This window comes from Mus caroli, unplaced genomic scaffold (assembly GCF_978045245.1).
Source record: "Mus caroli unplaced genomic scaffold, Mus_caroli_1 scaffold_5, whole genome shotgun sequence".
NCBI classification, from domain to species: Eukaryota; Metazoa; Chordata; class Mammalia; order Rodentia; family Muridae; genus Mus; species Mus caroli.
The window spans coordinates 64,157,912-64,175,447 of NW_028227260.1; the positions used below are offsets into that span (position 1 = coordinate 64,157,912).

Consider the following 17,536-nt stretch of genomic DNA (forward strand, 5'->3'; position numbering starts at 1 on the left):
TGTACCATAAAATGACCAAAAGAAAAGGTACATATTGTTACAAAAATATTCAACAAAAGAGTAGAATCTGTAATATATAAAAGATATATAATACATACATAATATTATATATATGTCACAATTCAGCATAAAAAGACAATAGCACATTTTTCTTAATTTTGTTAATTGCTTAAGAATTTCATACAATTTTCATCATATTCACCCCTCCCATATTCCTCCTAAAATGATTATCCTTGCCCTACCTATCCACTCATGTCCTCTTTTTTTTTCTTTAAACCCATCAAGTACAGTTTGTGTTACTCATATACTCTTTGATGTGTGGTTTCACTGAAGCATAGGCAACACCAGAGACTTCACCCTGAAAGGAACGTGACTAAAAGCCTAATTATCATGGTGGACAAAAGACTTGAATAAGTATTTCGAGAGAATACCCTAAATGGCTCGATTAAGCCATGAAAAGGTGTTCATTATAAGGAGTAGCTGTAAACATACTGAGTAAAGCATAGTAAGGTATTATATATTAAGAGTTAAAATTCAAATGACTGGTAATATCAAATAGATTTAAATGATTAATAATTAGAATTCTAAATAATTCTTTGAATTACTTGTTATTACCCAACAATCAAGTTCCAGTCTTCTGAAATCAGAATAATTTCTTTTATTTTACAGAAAAAAAGTTCAGATCAAGAATGCCCATTTTCCAAAAGTTATTTTCTATTTTAAGATGAGAAAGCTTATACCAGGAATCCCCACCATAGATCTTCTCCTTTTCCATATGTCTACCCTTTTGTGTAGACTAAAGGAAAGTTTTCAAATCTATATTGCTTTGAAAAATAATTAGGTTACCTTAGGCAATATTAGCAAAATGTAGCATTAAATTGACAAAAAGTTCTATATCAGTTAGTGAAGATATCCAGAATTCCATGCATTTGCAAAATTATAATATTCAGACAATGTCACAAGCCATCCAGCTTCTCTGAATGTCATCAGCATTTTGAACCTATAAAATAGTAATTGTTACTCAATAAACCTGGCTGCTCACTGAAGGGATCCTGGCAGCAATGTGTTAGAGAAATATATGTACCATCATACATGGTATGATGGAATGGTAGAAATACAAGTCTGGTAGGTACATGAAGTATACTGGGGAGCAGCTTTGCTACTTATAAGTTGATTGAGTACAGCCATGGACAAGGTACTTAATCTGTCTAAACATTATTTTTTAATTAAAAAAAACACCTATCTCATAAAATACATAGCCAAAAAATATCTAAGACAAACTGGTATTTGAAGTTCAAGAGCAGATAATATTTTCATTTAGGTAGTTATGGTTGTTTTAATGCTTTCTGGGAACCTGAAAATATAAACATTGTCCATTCTGTTTCCAGTTCCACTTGTCCTATACAGACAAGGAGCGCTATAAAAATGAAGAGAGACCTGAGGTCCAGAAGCAGATGCTTGTGGATATGGCCAAGAAGCTACCAGTGTACACAAGAACCGGGAGTGGAGGTCAGTTCATCATCTCTGCCAGGGAGTCAGTTAGCAGGAATGTAAGGAACACCAAGTCATCTGAGTTATCATGCTAGCATCCTTTTTGTCTCATCTTCTCAAAACTACATTTCATTATACAAATTTTCATCTGCCTTTTTGGAAATTTGTAAGTAACTGTCATACCAGTGGTTTTACCACTAACATTTTATTATACTACTTTATGACATTCCTTTCCATAGAGTCAACCCTCTGTTTTCCATTGGCTCATCTTATTTTTCTGATGCATTTTAAAACAAATAGCAAACACCAGTACATATCTGCCTAAATATGTATTCGTTTGTGGATAAATTTGCATATGAAAATATGCAAACATCTTAAGTGTACAATTCAACATGTTTTGAAAAATACACACACCTGTAATCAAAGCTGCTGAAAAATTACCATCACTCCAAGAAGGTTCTGCCATGCCTCTACCCAGTCAATCCCCATGCACACATACGATTATTATTCTGATAGTTTTCATATGGTGATTAGCTTTGCCTACTCTGGAATTTTGTATAAGCGAAATCATGAAGCATACACCCATGTGTTTTGTTTCTTTTAGTCAGCATAATATTTGTGAAACTTACTCATATTGTTGTGTATTTAATTCCTTGTATTACTGAGTAGCATTACATTGTATGAATATAACAGCTTGTTTATGTACTCAGTGGCTGATACAAATTTGGTTTGTTTCCAATGCTTAGCTAGTATGAATCAGTCTGCTATAAATGTCCTTGCAGTAATAAGCAAAGGAAGATGTATCTTCATTTATGTGATTGAATATCTCTTGTGAAGTTTTACACTTGGGTTCCATTTGCATGAGTGGAACAGTACTTGCAGAGATAGTTCTCCACCTTTGAAAGTGAAAACCTTGAAAACGAAGGGTTTTTTGCTGCATCCTCCTTTGCAAATGGTGCTGTCAGATTCAGGGTCGTTTCTTCACCAATGGTTTATTCAGCAAATATCAGTTAAGATGCAGTTGGGCAATTGAGGAAATTGTAATTAGGCAACATTAAAAATTTATTGTTAGCCGGGCGTGGTGGCACGCGCCTTTAATCCCAGCACTTGGGAGGCAGAGGCAGGTGGATTTCTGAGTTCGAGGCCAGCCTGGTCTACAAAGTGAGTTCCAGGACAGCCAGGGCTATACAGAGAAACTCTGTCTCAAAAAATATATATTGTTAATTTTGTTAGAAGAATAATGCCATGGCGCTTAGTATTTTTCAAAATATTTGTACATACTAAAATATCTGTGATTGTTTGTATATTTGCTTTAAACACCAAAGTAACAAAGCCAGTAAAAGAAACAGAACAAAGAAAAATGGCATATTATTGAACTTGCTGAATCTGGGTAATTTCTTAGCCCTATTTCAGCGGGTGTTTGGAAATAGTGATGATTGAATTAAGAAAAAAAAGAATAAAATGTGGTAGTAAACAGAGGCAGGTGGATCTCTGTGAGTTTGGCATTAGCCAGATCTACAGACCAAGTTGCAAGCCAGCCATGGAGACTCCATCTTGAAAAAAGGAGGAAGTAACAGAGTAAGACCCATTACTGAGCTGTGCCTTGGGTGTGACTTTGGGGGTTCTTACAGAGAAGATTGACTGAGGGGCGCAGACCTGCTCTAAATATGAATGGCACAACCCTATGAGTTGCTATCCCAGATTGAAGAAAAGGAGAAAAGGAGAAAGCTACTGTGGAGTTCTTCCTCTGTCCCCTGGTCCCCCCACATAGGAGCTAGTTTCTACAACCATAGTCACGTGCTGCTCTTGCTCCATGCCTTTCCTTCCTTGATGGACTAATTCCTTTTAAGGCATAACCTATAATAAATTTATCTTCCCTCAAGTTGTTTTAACTAATAAAAAGTTCCATAATAGCACTTTTTAAAAAGTGAATAGTATGTGTGAGACCCTTGTCCAAGCAATAGGAATACTGAATTAGAAGGCCAGGTATCTTACAGAGTAGATATTCTATTTCTTACTAAATTAGATCATTTCATCATTTTTGTTTCTTTCTTTCCTCCAACCCTTCTCATGCAAGCCCTTGCTTTCTCTCAAATTAATGATTTCTATTTGTTTAATTGTTATGAACATATATTCCTAAATATGTAAATACAACCAATATTCTATATAATGATGCTTGTATTATATGATTTCAGTGCTCACCACTTGGTATTGGATAACCAATTGGCAAGTTCTTCTCTGGAGAAGAATATTTCTCCTGTTCTCAATATTCCATAATTGCCTGAAGTTCTTTGTCTAGAGTTGAGGCCCGAGGAAAATTTCCCCTTCCATGTTAGCATGTTATCTTTGTTCAGGTTTGTTTAAGTAGTAGCCATGTTGATGAAATTTTGTGAATATAACTGCCCTGACATTCCTAAGAGACATACAGTCTCACAGCAGACTTCCCTTTCCTCTTTATTATAATTTTTCTGCCACCTCTTCTGTGATGTTCCCTGAATCTTAGGTGCAAGTGCAGTCTTAGGTGTTGCAGATGTATCAGTTGGAACTGAGCTCTACAACTCTGCAGTTTAATTGCTTGTGGTTTTCTGTAATGGTGTCTGTGTTGTACAGAAAAATTTTATTAATGATGATTGAGAATTACCCATATCTGTGAATATAAGAATAAATATCTATGCTGGGTGATGATGGCTCATGCCTTTAATCCTAGCACTCAGGAGACAGGGGCAGGCAGATCTGTGACTTCAAGGACAGCCTGGGTCTCCAGAACATCCAGAGCTGTTACACAGAGAAACCCTTTCTTGAAAAACAAACAAAAATAAAAGAAAAAGGAAGGAAGGAAGGAAGGAAGGAAGGAAGGAAGGAAGGAAGGAAGGAAGGAAGGAAGGAAGGAAGGAAGGAGGAGAAGGGAGGGGAGGGGAGGGGAGGGGAGGGGAGGGGAGGGGAGGGGAGGGGAGGGGAGGGGAGGGGAGGGGAGGGGAGGGGAGGGGAGGGGAGAGGAGAGGAGAGGAGAGGAGAGGAGAGGAGAGGAGAGGAGAGGAGAGGAGAGGAGAGGAGAGGAGAGGAGAGGAGAGGAGAGGAGAAGAAGAGAAGAAGAGAAGAAGAGAAGAAGAGAAGAAGAGAAGAAGAGAAGAAGAGAAGAAGAAAGAAAGAAGAGAATAAATATTTAGAATGTAATTAAGGACTATGCTGGTTTAGTAAGTGGGGAAGCTTGTCTTTCATTATGCACGACCTCACTTGTCCAGGATGAGTGAGTAGGTTTCTAGTACCAGGCATTATTTCCCTTTTGTTTAGTAGGTCTTTAGTCTAATTAGAGAGCTGTCAGTTTCTACAAAAGTATGCATGCCACTACTGCAGCCTTAGGGTTTTCATATTGTAGTTTATAGACATCATAGTTAGGATTGTTGGTTGCTTCACTCCCTTGCAAACCTGGAAAGCTGGTTTTCATGCAGGAGGCTTTCAGGTCAGATCCAACCCTGTCCAACAACTCACAAGAGGGCTTCTTATGCCTAGCATTGAGGTTTTTATTAGATAGTCTATGGCTCTTGGGATATGTTATACACCCAGGTGAGAAATTTAAACTGCATATATATATATATATATATATATATAGACATCTTTACTGTTATTTTACCTTCTTCCTTCTCTCCTGCATTGATCTCACTCATTACTCTATAATTAATCCTCCCATTTTGCTATTTTCCTTCAAATAATTTGTACCCTTCTATTCTCCCTCTATTTTGTAACCCCCATGTCCCTTTTAACTTTCCTGCTTTCTGTGACTACTCAGTGTTATATATTCACAGAGATTTAGATATAGGAACCACAGATGAGAGAGAACTGTGTTATTACTTCATTTAATACAATCTTTTCTAGGTCCATTCATTTACCTGCAAATTTTATGATCTCATTTTTCTTTACAGCTGAATAGTAGTGTTCCACTGGGTATAGGCACCACATTTTTATTATCCAGTCATCAGTTGAAGGACATTTGCGGTGTGTCCATTTTCTAGCTATTGTGAACATGGATGTAAAACATGGTTGTAAAACATGGCTGTAAAAGTGTCTGTGAAGCAGGATGTCAAGTCCCGTGAGGAAATTCCAGGGGTGGTACAGCTGGGTCATGTGGGTCATATGATTTATTTTTTAGCTTTTTTAATGTTCTCCATACTGATTTTCAAAGTGGTGTGACCAGTTTGTAATGGTTACAGTAAGTGAGGCTTCCCTTTCCCAGACATCCTCTCCAACACTTCTTCTCTATTGTCTTGAAATCTCAAAGTTGTTTTAATTTGCATTTCCATAAACTGCTAGGAATGATTAATATCTTTGAGGTCTTTCATAGTAACTTTTATCTCTTTTTGAGGACCCTGTTCAGATCTGTAGCTCATTTTTTAATGGATCATTTATTATTCTTTATATTTGGAGTTCTTTATATAGTCTGGATATTAACTTCTGTCAGGTGTATCACTGGCCAAGATTCTCTCCCTTTCGTAGGCTTCTGCTCACACTATTGTTTCGTTATCCATGTAGAAACTCCTTGGTTTTATGAAGTCCCATTTGTCTATTGGTGCTCTTATTTCTAGGGCAATTGGAGTCTTAGTCAAGAAGCACTTTCCTATGTATACATCATACTTCCTAGGTTTTCTTCTATAAGAGTCAGTGTTTCAGATTTCAGGTTTATGTGTTTGACCCATTTGGAGTTAGTTTTCGTACAAGGTGATAGATATGTGTCTAATTTCATTCTTCTACACATGGACATCTGATTTTCCCAGCAATATTTCTTGATGCTGACTTTTCTTCAGTATATGTTTTGTGAATCTTTGTCAAATATAAGATAATTCAAATTATATATACTCATGTTTGGGTCTTACATTTTGTTCTTTTGGCCTATATATATGTCTGGTTTTGTGCCCGATAAATTGTTTTTATTAATGTATCTCTGTACTACATCTTTTGGCCCAGAATGGTAATCTCTGCAGCACTTTTCTTTTTGCTGACATTTGTTTTGGCTACCAGTAGTTCAATGTGAATTTTAGGCTAGTTTTCCCAATTTATGTGAAGAATATGATGGGAGGTTTTGATTGAGATTGCATTGAATCTGTAATTGGCTTTTGGTAGAATGGTTCATTTCAAACTGGTATTTCTACCAATCCATAAGCATAAGGTATCCTTCCGTTTTAGTGTCTTTCTCTACCTCATCAGAAATTTAACATATTCATTATAGAGGTTATCCACTACATTGGTTAGGTTTATTTCTACGGATTTTAATTTTCTTCGAGGCTATTGGGAATAGCCTCGAAAATAGTGTGTCAATAACATCATTCTTTTTTTCAAGATGTATTTATTTTATGTATATGAATACACTCTAGCTGTACAGATGATTGTGAGCCTTCATGTGGTTGTTGGGAATTGAATTTTTAGGACCTCTGCTTGTTCCAGTCAGCACGCTTACTCTGAACAACTCGACTCGCTCAGTCCCTGCTTGCTTCAGCCCAAAGATTTATTTATTATTATACATAAGTACACTGTAGCTGACTTCAGACACACCAGAAGAGGGCATTAGATCTCATTATGGGTAGTTGTGAGCCACCAGGTGGTTGCTGGGATTTAAACTCAGGGCCTTTGGAAGAGCAGTCAATGTTCTTACCCGCTGAGCCATCTCACCAGCCCCCTATAACATCATTCTTTGTGTGTTTGTCAGTGGTGTATAGGAAAGCTAATGACTTTTGTAAGTTGATTATGTATCCTTCCATATTGCTGAATTTGTTATTTCTAGAAATTTTCTGGTAAGACTTTGAGGCCCTCTAATGTATGATATCATGTCTTCTGCAAGTAGGCACAATTCGACTTACAGTCCTTTAATTTCCTTCTGCCTTCTTGCTCCAGCTAGTGCTTCAAGCACAGTATTGAAAAGGAGTGGGGATATCCCTGTTTCATTCCTCACTTCAGTGGGATTGCTTCAAAATGAGAATTATGGTGGCTGTGGGGTTCTCATATATATAGCTTTTGTTATCTGTTGTATGTTCCCTTTTATCCTGCTGTCTCTAGGATTTTTATCATAAAGACATATTGGTGTTGCGGTAAATCTCCAACCCAAATATGCCCCGGCAATGAAAAAACAACTCAGTTACTATGAACACTTGCTGTGTGCCTAGATCAGGCAGATCTACCGCTACACTACCATCTTCCTTATCAATGAGACTCCTTAGAACTTGTGGTTTCTCCAGGCCATGTGCTTCTGCTCAGCTTTTCTTCTTCCTCCTCCTCTGCATCCTCTCACTCTTCCATTTCTCCTTCTCCCTCTCCACCTTGTGCTCCACCTTCCCTTTTATCTGCCCAATCATCAGCTCTCCTTTATTTTACAAATTAAGGTGGGAAGCGGATTTACTGTTTACCTGAGTGCTGACTCATTCATTCTTTGTTAGCAACCCCTTACAGAAGAAAGGAATTAACTTCAAATATAATTAGCCCCAGGGCTATCCACAAGTATTGGTCTTTGTCAAAGATATCTTCTGCATCTATTAAAATGACAATGTGACTTTTGTTTTTAAGTCCATTCATATGGTTTATCACATTTATTGACTTGTGTGTGTCATAACATACCTTTATCTGTGGGATGAATTGATCTGTGTGGGTAATACTTCTGTTGAATATCTATCTGTGTTCTGTTTGAAAATATTTTATTATTTTTGAATCTACACTCATCAGCAAATTTGACATGTGGATTTCTTTTTTGTTGTTGTGCCTTTACTTGGTTTTGTTATTATACTAATACTAGCTTCCTAAAAGGAGTTTCCTTCTGTTTCTATTTTTTGAATAATTTTTAAAAAATGGCTATATAGATCTTCTTTGAAATCCTGGTAGAATACTGCTGGGAATTCATTTGGGTCTGGACATTTTTAAGTTGGAAAGCTTTCTATTACTGTTTATAATAGGTGTGCTTAGGCTGTTCAGTCTTTCTTGGTTCAATTTTGGTGGCTTGGATTAATCTAGAAACTCATTCATTTCTGTAAGATTTTCCAACTTAATGGAGTGCAGGTTTTTAAACTATTTTCTAATAATATCCTGAATTGATTGATGTATGTTGTAATATCTCCCTGCTTGTTTCTAATCTGGATCATCTTGTTTTTCTTTCTTGTTAGTTGGGCCCATGCTCTCACAATCTTATTTATCTTCTCAAAGCTCTTAAATGCATTGATTCTTTGTATTTTGTTAGTTTGGTTTGGTTTTGCTTTTATTTCACTAATTTCTGCTCTGATTTTTTTTTTTCAAGTTTCTCCATAGACAGGGTTTAGGTTTGATTTGTTCTTGTTTTCTCACATTTGTGAGTTGCACCAGGAAGCCATTTATTTGTGCTCTTTCTTATTTTTTAAATTAGGGGTTATTTTTATTTTTATGAAGATTTTTCAATATTGGCACTTAAAGCCCCAAGTGTCCCTTGTAGGCCTACTTTTACAGTTTTTCAGAGGTTTTCATATTGTGTTTTCATTTTGTTCTAAGAAGTTTTTTCTTCATTGACCTCTCATTCAGTCATGAGTTTTTAATATCCATGAGCTTATGTATTTACTAGAAATCTGTTTGCTGTCAATTTTGAATTTATTGTATTATGGTCAGATTAGATACACAAACTTATTTCAGTCTTTCTGGATTTTTTTCAGCTTTGTTTTGTATCCTGATACAGTCAGTTTTAGAGAGGCTTCCATGGGCTGCTAAAAAGACTGTATATATACTGGTGTTTGTGTGGATATCTAGTAAGTCCATTTAAGGTATGATGTCAACTAATTCTGATGTTTCTCTGTTTATTTTTTTTGTCCAGATGACATGTCTATTGGAAAAAGTGGACTATTGAAATCACCTAGTATTAATGAACTAATGTTAGTCTGTGTCTTTAATTTCAGTAGTATGCTTTTTTAATGAAATTGAATGAATTTTTGGATATATATTTAGGATAGTGATATCTTATTTTTTCATTGTTCTCTTCCTGAAAATGAGATGCCCTTTTTATATCTTCTGATTACTTTTAGTTGGAAATCTATTCTGTCAGATATTAAGATTACAAAGCTTGAATGCTTGCTTCCTGGTCCCATTTGATTGAAGTACTTTCGTCCATCCTTCCCCACTACCTTGATGCCCATCCTTGAAGCTACGATACATTCCTTGTAAACCACAGAAAGATGGATTTTTGTCTCTTGATCCATTCAACCAGCATGTGTGTTTTGATTGGAGAATTGAAGACATTGATATGTAAAGTTTTTGTTGAAGGATGTGTGTTGATTACAGTCATTGTGGTTTTGTTTCTTTGTTGTTGTTATTTGTGTTCTCCAGTGGTACTTCATGTTTCAGTAATTACAGCTTTATTTGTTTTCTTCCCACAGTCTCTTGGCTATGTTTATTCTTCAGCTGAAGTAGAGATTGCTATATTTTATTTAGGGTTGATTTGCCAGATATAAATTTTTTTAGGTGTTTGTATCATGAGAAGTTCTTCAATTATGACAGATAGTTTTTCTTGGTACAATAGTCTAGGTTGACACTCATGGTCCTTTAGAACTTGGAATTCATTGCTTCAGGCACATCTGGCTTTCAGAGTTTCCATGGAGAAACCAGCTATTCTGATGGATTTTCCTTTACATGTGACATGTGTCTTTTCTCTTGCAGCTTTTGATATTCTTTCTTTGTTTCTATATACTTAATGTTTTAACTATGATATGCCATGGGGGTATTTTTCTGGTCTTATCAATTTGATGTTGCATGTGTTTCTTGTATCTGTATGGGTATGCTTTTCCTTAGTTTGGGGATTTTTCCTATTGTGACCTTATTGAAGGTCCTTCTATGCCATTGGCCTGTAATTCTTCTCCCTCATCTATTCTAGAGGGTGGAAACATTTTTTGGAGGGAAGGATTAGATGGACTCACCTGGCTAGATGCAGGCATAAGATTACAGCAGCTGGCTGAATAGAGAGGTTGGATATAATTCACAGGGCCCACGGTTTGTGTGCTGTAACATCAGGGCTGTCCCAAACAGGTCTAGCACTGGATGTGGGACCCAGGCTAGATCTGAGGACTTGGAGTGTGCGTAGTGGAGGCTTAAGCAGACTTACCTCGCTACACCCTGGTGCAAGTTTTGATCACATGAGGGGTCTGACTATAGGTTGTTGGCAGATGGCACAGGTCCTGGCCAGAGCCAGGAAGTTAGGGCTGTCACAAGTCAGATTGACCAGATTAGACCATGGCACTGGATGTGGGACAGAATCTCAATTTGGTAGTTGGTGAGTGTATAGAGGTAGACTCACCTGGCTAGACACTAGTACAAGATGTGAAGAGCCTGGTGAGTGGAGACATTGGTTGGATGTAAAAATTCTTACTAAAACTAGGGAGAAAAGTATGTAATTTATGTACTAGTATAGAAAATATGATAAAACAAAAGATATGAGCTAGATGCTCATGTGGTAAATTATATGCAGAGCTATATTTTGTTCAATTTTTTCTTTTTTCTTTTTTTTTTTTGTTGTTGTTTTATGAGATGGTTTCTCTGTGTAGCCCTGGCTGTCCTGGAGCTCACTCTGTAGACCAGGCTGGCCTTGAACTCAGAGATCCGCCTGCCTCTGCCTCCCAAGTGCCCAGCTTATTTTGTTCAATTTTAATATGTCTTATTATTCTTTTTATTACCAAGATAGAATAATTGTTCATATTTATGGGGTACAATATGATATTTGAGATGGGTATATAGTATTCAATATTAAATCAGATTAATTAGCATTTTCATCTCCTAAAGTTATCATTTTTTTTGAGCATTTGGAAACTTTCCGTTGCTTTCTTCACATTCTCTATAAAATACATAATAAATTACTGTAACTGTCTTATGCTGTAGAACATTAGAATTTATCCCTCCTGTTATAAGTATATTTTGATGCCCATTATCTAGCCTTTTCATTGCTTGAAGAAGATGTCCCCTATAGTCTTGGTTATTTGAATACTTGATCCCTGGTTGTGCGATTTGAAGAGGATGAAGAAATGTATCCTTATTGGAGGAAAAATGTCACTGGGAGCAAACTTTGAGAGTATAAAGACTCACACTATTTCAAGTTTGTTTTCTCTGCTTCATATTAACAGTTAAAGATATATGTGTTTGTTCCACCATCATGGACTCTAACCTTCTGGAACCATAAGCCCCACTAAGTTGCCTTGATCATAGTGTTTTATCTCAGCAATAAGAAAGTAACTGTGAACTCCCTCTATCATGCAACCTACAAGTCTTCCTGACTTCTAGTGACTACTATTCTACATTCTTCATCTATGAACCATCTCATGCTTCTACATAGAAACAAGATTGTGTAGTACTTGACCTCCCTAATCTTCAACCTTAATGCAGGATCTCTGCTCATAAATTAATAAACTCACCCAGATCTAATTTTATATTCTTTCCAACATTGTCCTTAATATTCATGATCCTTATTATCTGTTCCCATACAGATTACTTAATATCTGTTCTTTGGATTTGTGTGTTCATGTTACAAAACTCAAGTAATCTTTTCAAATGTATTGTACATCCTCATGGGTCAGAATTTAGGAGTACAATATCCCTGACTTCACCAAGTCTTAATAGAGAATCCTACTCTTTCATAGACAGTGATCCTACTTTAGCAGTAAATACCCTACAAGACCAAGAGTTCACCTCGCATTGTAATTTAAGTAGTCCCAGGATGAAATTCTGTATTTGATTTTCACTAATCCCTGGTCTGTGGCTGTAAGAGATAAGCATCTCCTTCAGGAGGCACAGAGAAGGTCTTAGGTCATTTATGTATTGAGCAGGAAATTTGAAGCCCATATCTCAGTCTTTTCTTTCATTACTTTTCCACTGTTGTTAGGAACAACAAGCCAACCTCATTAGTTTTCTTAAAATGTTCAAAAATATATACACAGTCACCTATCATTTCTTAAAATGTTCAAAAATATATACACAGTCACCTATCTCCTTGCTTCTTGCAGTGATTGATAGTATTTATTGAAGAAACTTTAGACATCTGCACTGCCAGAGCATGTCATGGATTAACGGTACCCTCTTTAATACTGAAATGTAGTAATTAGTTTAACTTAAATCACATTTAATTTGAATAATATAAGCAGCCCACTTTCAGAAAGTCAAACAAGACAATTTCAGAAAATAATTTGGGGGCTGGAGAGATGGTTTGGCAGTTAAGAGCACTGACTGCTCTTCCAGAGGTCCTAAGTTCAATTCCCAGCAACCATCTGTAATGGGATTCAATGCCCTCTGCTGGTGTGTCTGAAGACAGCTACTGTGTACTAATACACAGAAAATAATTTTAAAATTTTTATCTCTAGGATCACTCTCAGTACCAAAATCTATTACTTATGTTATTTGGAAGAAAGAGAACCTGCAAATTAGATAAAATAAAAAGATGACTAGATGGTAGATAGATGGTAGATAGATGATAGATAGATAGATAGATAGATAGATAGATAGATAGATAGATAGATAGATAAATAACATGAGAATTTAGTTCCTGCAACTAGAAAGGTTGAAAACTCCCAGCGTCCACATATGAAAGCTGAAGTCCCTGAAAGGGTGGTGTTCTAGCTCCAGTTTGAGCTGTACCTAAGGCCTAAGGTATAAAGCCTAAACCTGAGGAAAACCAAACAGTGCACATTCTGAGCCAAATCCAAGCACTTCAGAACCAGAAAGCTGATGGTGCAATTTTCAGTTCAAGTCTGAAGACCTGAAGAAAAAGGAGTCCAAACTGCTTAAGTTCCAGTCGCAGAGGAGCAAGACACTAGTATCCCAGCTCATGCACTCGGGCAGAGGATAGATTCTCCCTTTCTTTGCCTTTTTGTTCTATTCAAGCTCTCTTCAGATTGAACATAGCCAACCCACATGGCAGAAGATTATCTGCTTTTCTGAGTATACCTATTGAAAAGCTACTTTACTCTGGAAACACCCTCATTGCGCACAGATATAAAAGCCATCCAGACATGCAAGAGCCTTATTGTTCATGTCTGTTGGTGTGATAAAACATTAACCAAATGCTACTTGGACAGGAAAAAGCCTATTTTAACTTAGACTTTTGGTAACATTTCAGCACTTGGGGAGTCAAGGCAGTAACACAAATATATGGATACCCAGTTGTCTTCGTTCTCTGCTCTGTTGCTAGGAATGAACAAAAGCAACTTGGAGAGGAAGGGGTTGATTTTATCTTACACTCCAAATAACATTCCACCAACAAGGGAAATTAAGGCAGGAGCTGAAGCAGAGACCTTGGAGGAACACTGCTTACTGCATTGCTCTCCATGGCTTGTTCGGCTACCTTTCTTTTTTAACCCAGAACCAGATGACATGCCCACAAGCCAATCAGAATTCCTCAGTTCAGGTTCTCTTCCCAGTTGATTCCAGTTTGCATCAAGCTGACAGAAACTAACCAGCACACCAATTAAGTTGGCACATAAAACTAACCATCAAGCCATTCAAGGAGCACAAAGATAATCACTATAGACATAAAGAACTGTGAAGGCCCAGAAACAGGCAAAGTGTTGCCATTTTACAAGGGCAGAAAGGTAGCCAATGTCATGGGAGCATGGAGAATGGAGAGTGGTACAAAGTATGCTTGAAGAATTAGGGAGAGGCCACAAACTATGGTACAGAATTTGGATTTTATTCTTAGCATGTTCAAAATTAACTGAATGTCTAGGGGATAATAATATCATTTGATTTACTTTTTAACAAATCATCTAGCAACTCGGAATATTAAGTACTGTATGAAAGCAACAATGAAGCACTAATGATCAATTACAGAACTATTACAAGCATATATTGAGAAGTGATATGCTTTCTCTCCCCCTCCGTCCGTCCCCCATACATACACACAAGCACTCATTAGTAGACATGAACTCAGGACTCTGCTGAATTTGCAGCTTATTGTGTTAAATCATTTATATGTGCCTAATGCATACTTTAAATAAAACTGTTATATTTCTCAAATTATCTGTACCTTTAAGTTTTAGAATATAATAATAGAATTATACCGTTGTACATAGCAATGCTCTATAATAATGCTCTATAATAAATGAGAAGAAGAAAATGATGAATGCCTTTAATTTGGAAAGAAAAGGAGGGAGAGGATTTGCGTGTGTGTCTGTCTGTCTGTCTGTCTGTCTGTCTGTGTCTGTGTGTATCTGTATGTATGTATGTATGTACGTATGTACGTACATCCCAAAACTAAAAAAATCAGAAAAACAAATGTACAGGTTAGAGTTCTGCCATCCATTTACCTTGATTATGACACTTGATATGGCATAGTTTTCTATTTCTTTATCTGTTAGATGGGGAATTAACAAGGTGTTCTAGACAGAATGTCTCTTCCCTTCAAATTGTTATCTTGAAAACCACATTCTTTATCATATTGTAGGAATTGTATCTATCTTATGCGTAACCTCTGGAGATAGGAGATAAATGCTTATTTTCAGAGAGAAAAGTTGGAATAAACAGACTAAATGAATTCCCTAATCACTGAAACACTTGGTAGCACTGAGTTTATAATACAAAATGTTGTGGTCAGTTATCCAAATATGAAACATTTCCTTTCTTTCATCCCCGAAAGGTGATTTTAAGACTGATCTGACATTCAAAAAAATCACCTTCCACAATCTTCTATGTTATTACCTTATGCTTAGCAGCTTGAAATACATTTAACCATTTGTAGTCACTGTATAACAAAATACATCCACAAACTAGTAAAGTGTAGGATCTTATGCTGACTCTGAACTTGTACTAACCACTTTCCATTTCCTATAGCTGTACGGTTCTGTGACCGGTGCCATCTAATCAAGCCAGACCGCTGCCATCACTGTTCTGTCTGTGCCATGTAAGTGACAACTCTACTCTCCCTGGGCTGATGCTGGCCACTGATGGTTGCCTTGACAACAAAATGAGTGATCGTGACATGTAACCATGCCTAGATAAGAGCATTTCTTTTGAGCCATAATGAACACATGCCAAACACTCTCACAGGGATGATAATCATTCTAGACTAAAGATAGAAAACTAATACCGTATTTTCAAAGGGAAGCTTTCATTTTACAGTATTTCAGATTTATAGATTCTTGTGAAGAGAATTCTTCTATGTCCCACACCCAGTTTTCCCTTTTATTAATATGTTCCATTAGTATGACACATTTGTAAAATTAATAAGCCAATATTGAGACATTGCTTTTCATTATATTCCATTGTAATTCAGCTTAATTATCAAAAATGAAATGTTCTATTAATGAACCTCTATGTAATTTACAGCTTATTCCATTCTAATCTATGCTATATAAATATCCTTGTCCAGATGTCATTTTGTATGTCTGTGTCATTTTTGTATTTTTGTTGGATGCTTTATATATAACTTTTAAATGGGATATACCTTTTAGATATCCTAACTTTCCCCACAATATTATTTTTTTGTTCCAAGATTTCACCCAGCATACCACATTACTTTAAGAAGTAATGTCTCTGTAGGTCCTCTAATCCATATCATTTTTGCAGACTTTACATTTGTTTTCATAACACTAACAGTTTTGAGGATTAAGAATCAGATGCATTATAGATTTTTCCTTAGTTGAAATTTGTTTGCTCTTTTTCTCATGGCCATTATAATGGGGTAATGTGATTTGTGGAGGAAGACCATGGAGATAAAGTACTATTCTCATTACGTGGTATCAAGGGTGCATATAAATGTGACTTTTGACTTCAGTGTTATTATTGAACATTTCTCTCAACTGATGTTTGCCAGATGTTTCCAATGTTTGCCTGATGTTTCCAGTGTAAAATTATTCTGTCCCCTCTCATTTCTGACTTATGTTCTTTGGATAGAAGTCACTATAGATAGTTCCCAATAAAGTATTAGTTTTCCTCTCCTTGAAGGTGAATATCTTCATAAATTATTTAGAATGCAGATGCATATGGAGATGTGTCTCTTCTGCCCAAATTATTTGTTTCTTCAATCATTTGAATCAATACAGAAGCATAGTTATTTTCTATTTTATGTTATTAACCAAAATTTTATTTTGTCTCTCAAATTGTTCTAAGTTTATAAAATCCCATTTTTGTGTACAATCTTCAAGCCTTGGTTCTTGAGTACCTATTCCACTATTTCTCTTACTCTTGATTCAAATTCAGGCATATATTTCCCTTGCATCTTATTAAATTAAGTAAGCTAAGCTAAAGGTGGTATTTTGAGCATTTACACTGGATCACTAGTCTGGAGTGCCCTGTCCCTTTCAAGGTTGCAGTTCTAGAGTTGTACTTTGCTGCAAGCTACGTAATCCAAAAGAGTTCCTCTGATTTGGTCATCCTGTGAGTAACTGAGGAGGCAGTAATCTTAAGAGTTACCATGGTAGAAGTTTGTAGATAGTTTTGTTGGAACTGTGTAAAAAAAATGCTGAAATCTTGAGTTTAATTTTGAGGTGTTTCTTCATTTTCATAGCCGTGTTTATCACACTGTATTTTGTCCCCTTTGCAGGTGTGTTTTAAAAATGGACCATCACTGCCCATGGTACGCCCTTTTGATTCATTTCTATCCTCTAAAAGGGTCAGAGTTGTTCAACATACCCACTTTTCTAATCTCAATTGCAACATGCCTGCTTTTACTGCTATAATGCACTGTACTTATGTGAGGTGGGGAGCAGGGGAGGAGGAACATTTTAAAACAAGGATTAAAATACTAGGAAAGGTGTGGTAGTGAATCCCTGAGGTCACAAAGCTAATAGTCTTCTGTCCATTAACTTTAGCAATTGAGCACAGTAATGAAATACAGCCCAACTATTTCTCTTCTTCAATATTATGCACTTCGTTTCAGTTTTTAGATGACTTTTTGAAATGTTACAGATAGTTAAGTTCTGCAATTCTTCGATAAAAGTTGTGTTTCTGACCAAAAAGGAATCTGGAATCACCTAATTGCAAAGAGCACATGTCAAAATGTAGCTATTAAGACTTTACCATGTTTCTAACAATGAAAATCCAGGTTTGCTTGAGTGTTTCAGGAGCTATTCTAAAG

General features: G+C 36.4%; 1 protein-coding gene across 1 annotated transcript in view; it reads left to right on the forward strand.

Moving 5' to 3' along the window:
- Positions 1–17,536, forward strand: part of Zdhhc15 (zDHHC palmitoyltransferase 15) — a 127,424-nt gene that overhangs the window by 77,498 nt on the left and 32,390 nt on the right. Inside the window, exons 4-6 of the mRNA XM_021153468.2 lie at positions 1,389–1,509; positions 15,292–15,361; positions 17,003–17,035. Of these exons, the coding sequence (XP_021009127.1) occupies positions 1,389–1,509; positions 15,292–15,361; positions 17,003–17,035 (224 nt within the window). The remainder of the gene's footprint in view (positions 1–1,388; positions 1,510–15,291; positions 15,362–17,002; positions 17,036–17,536) is intronic.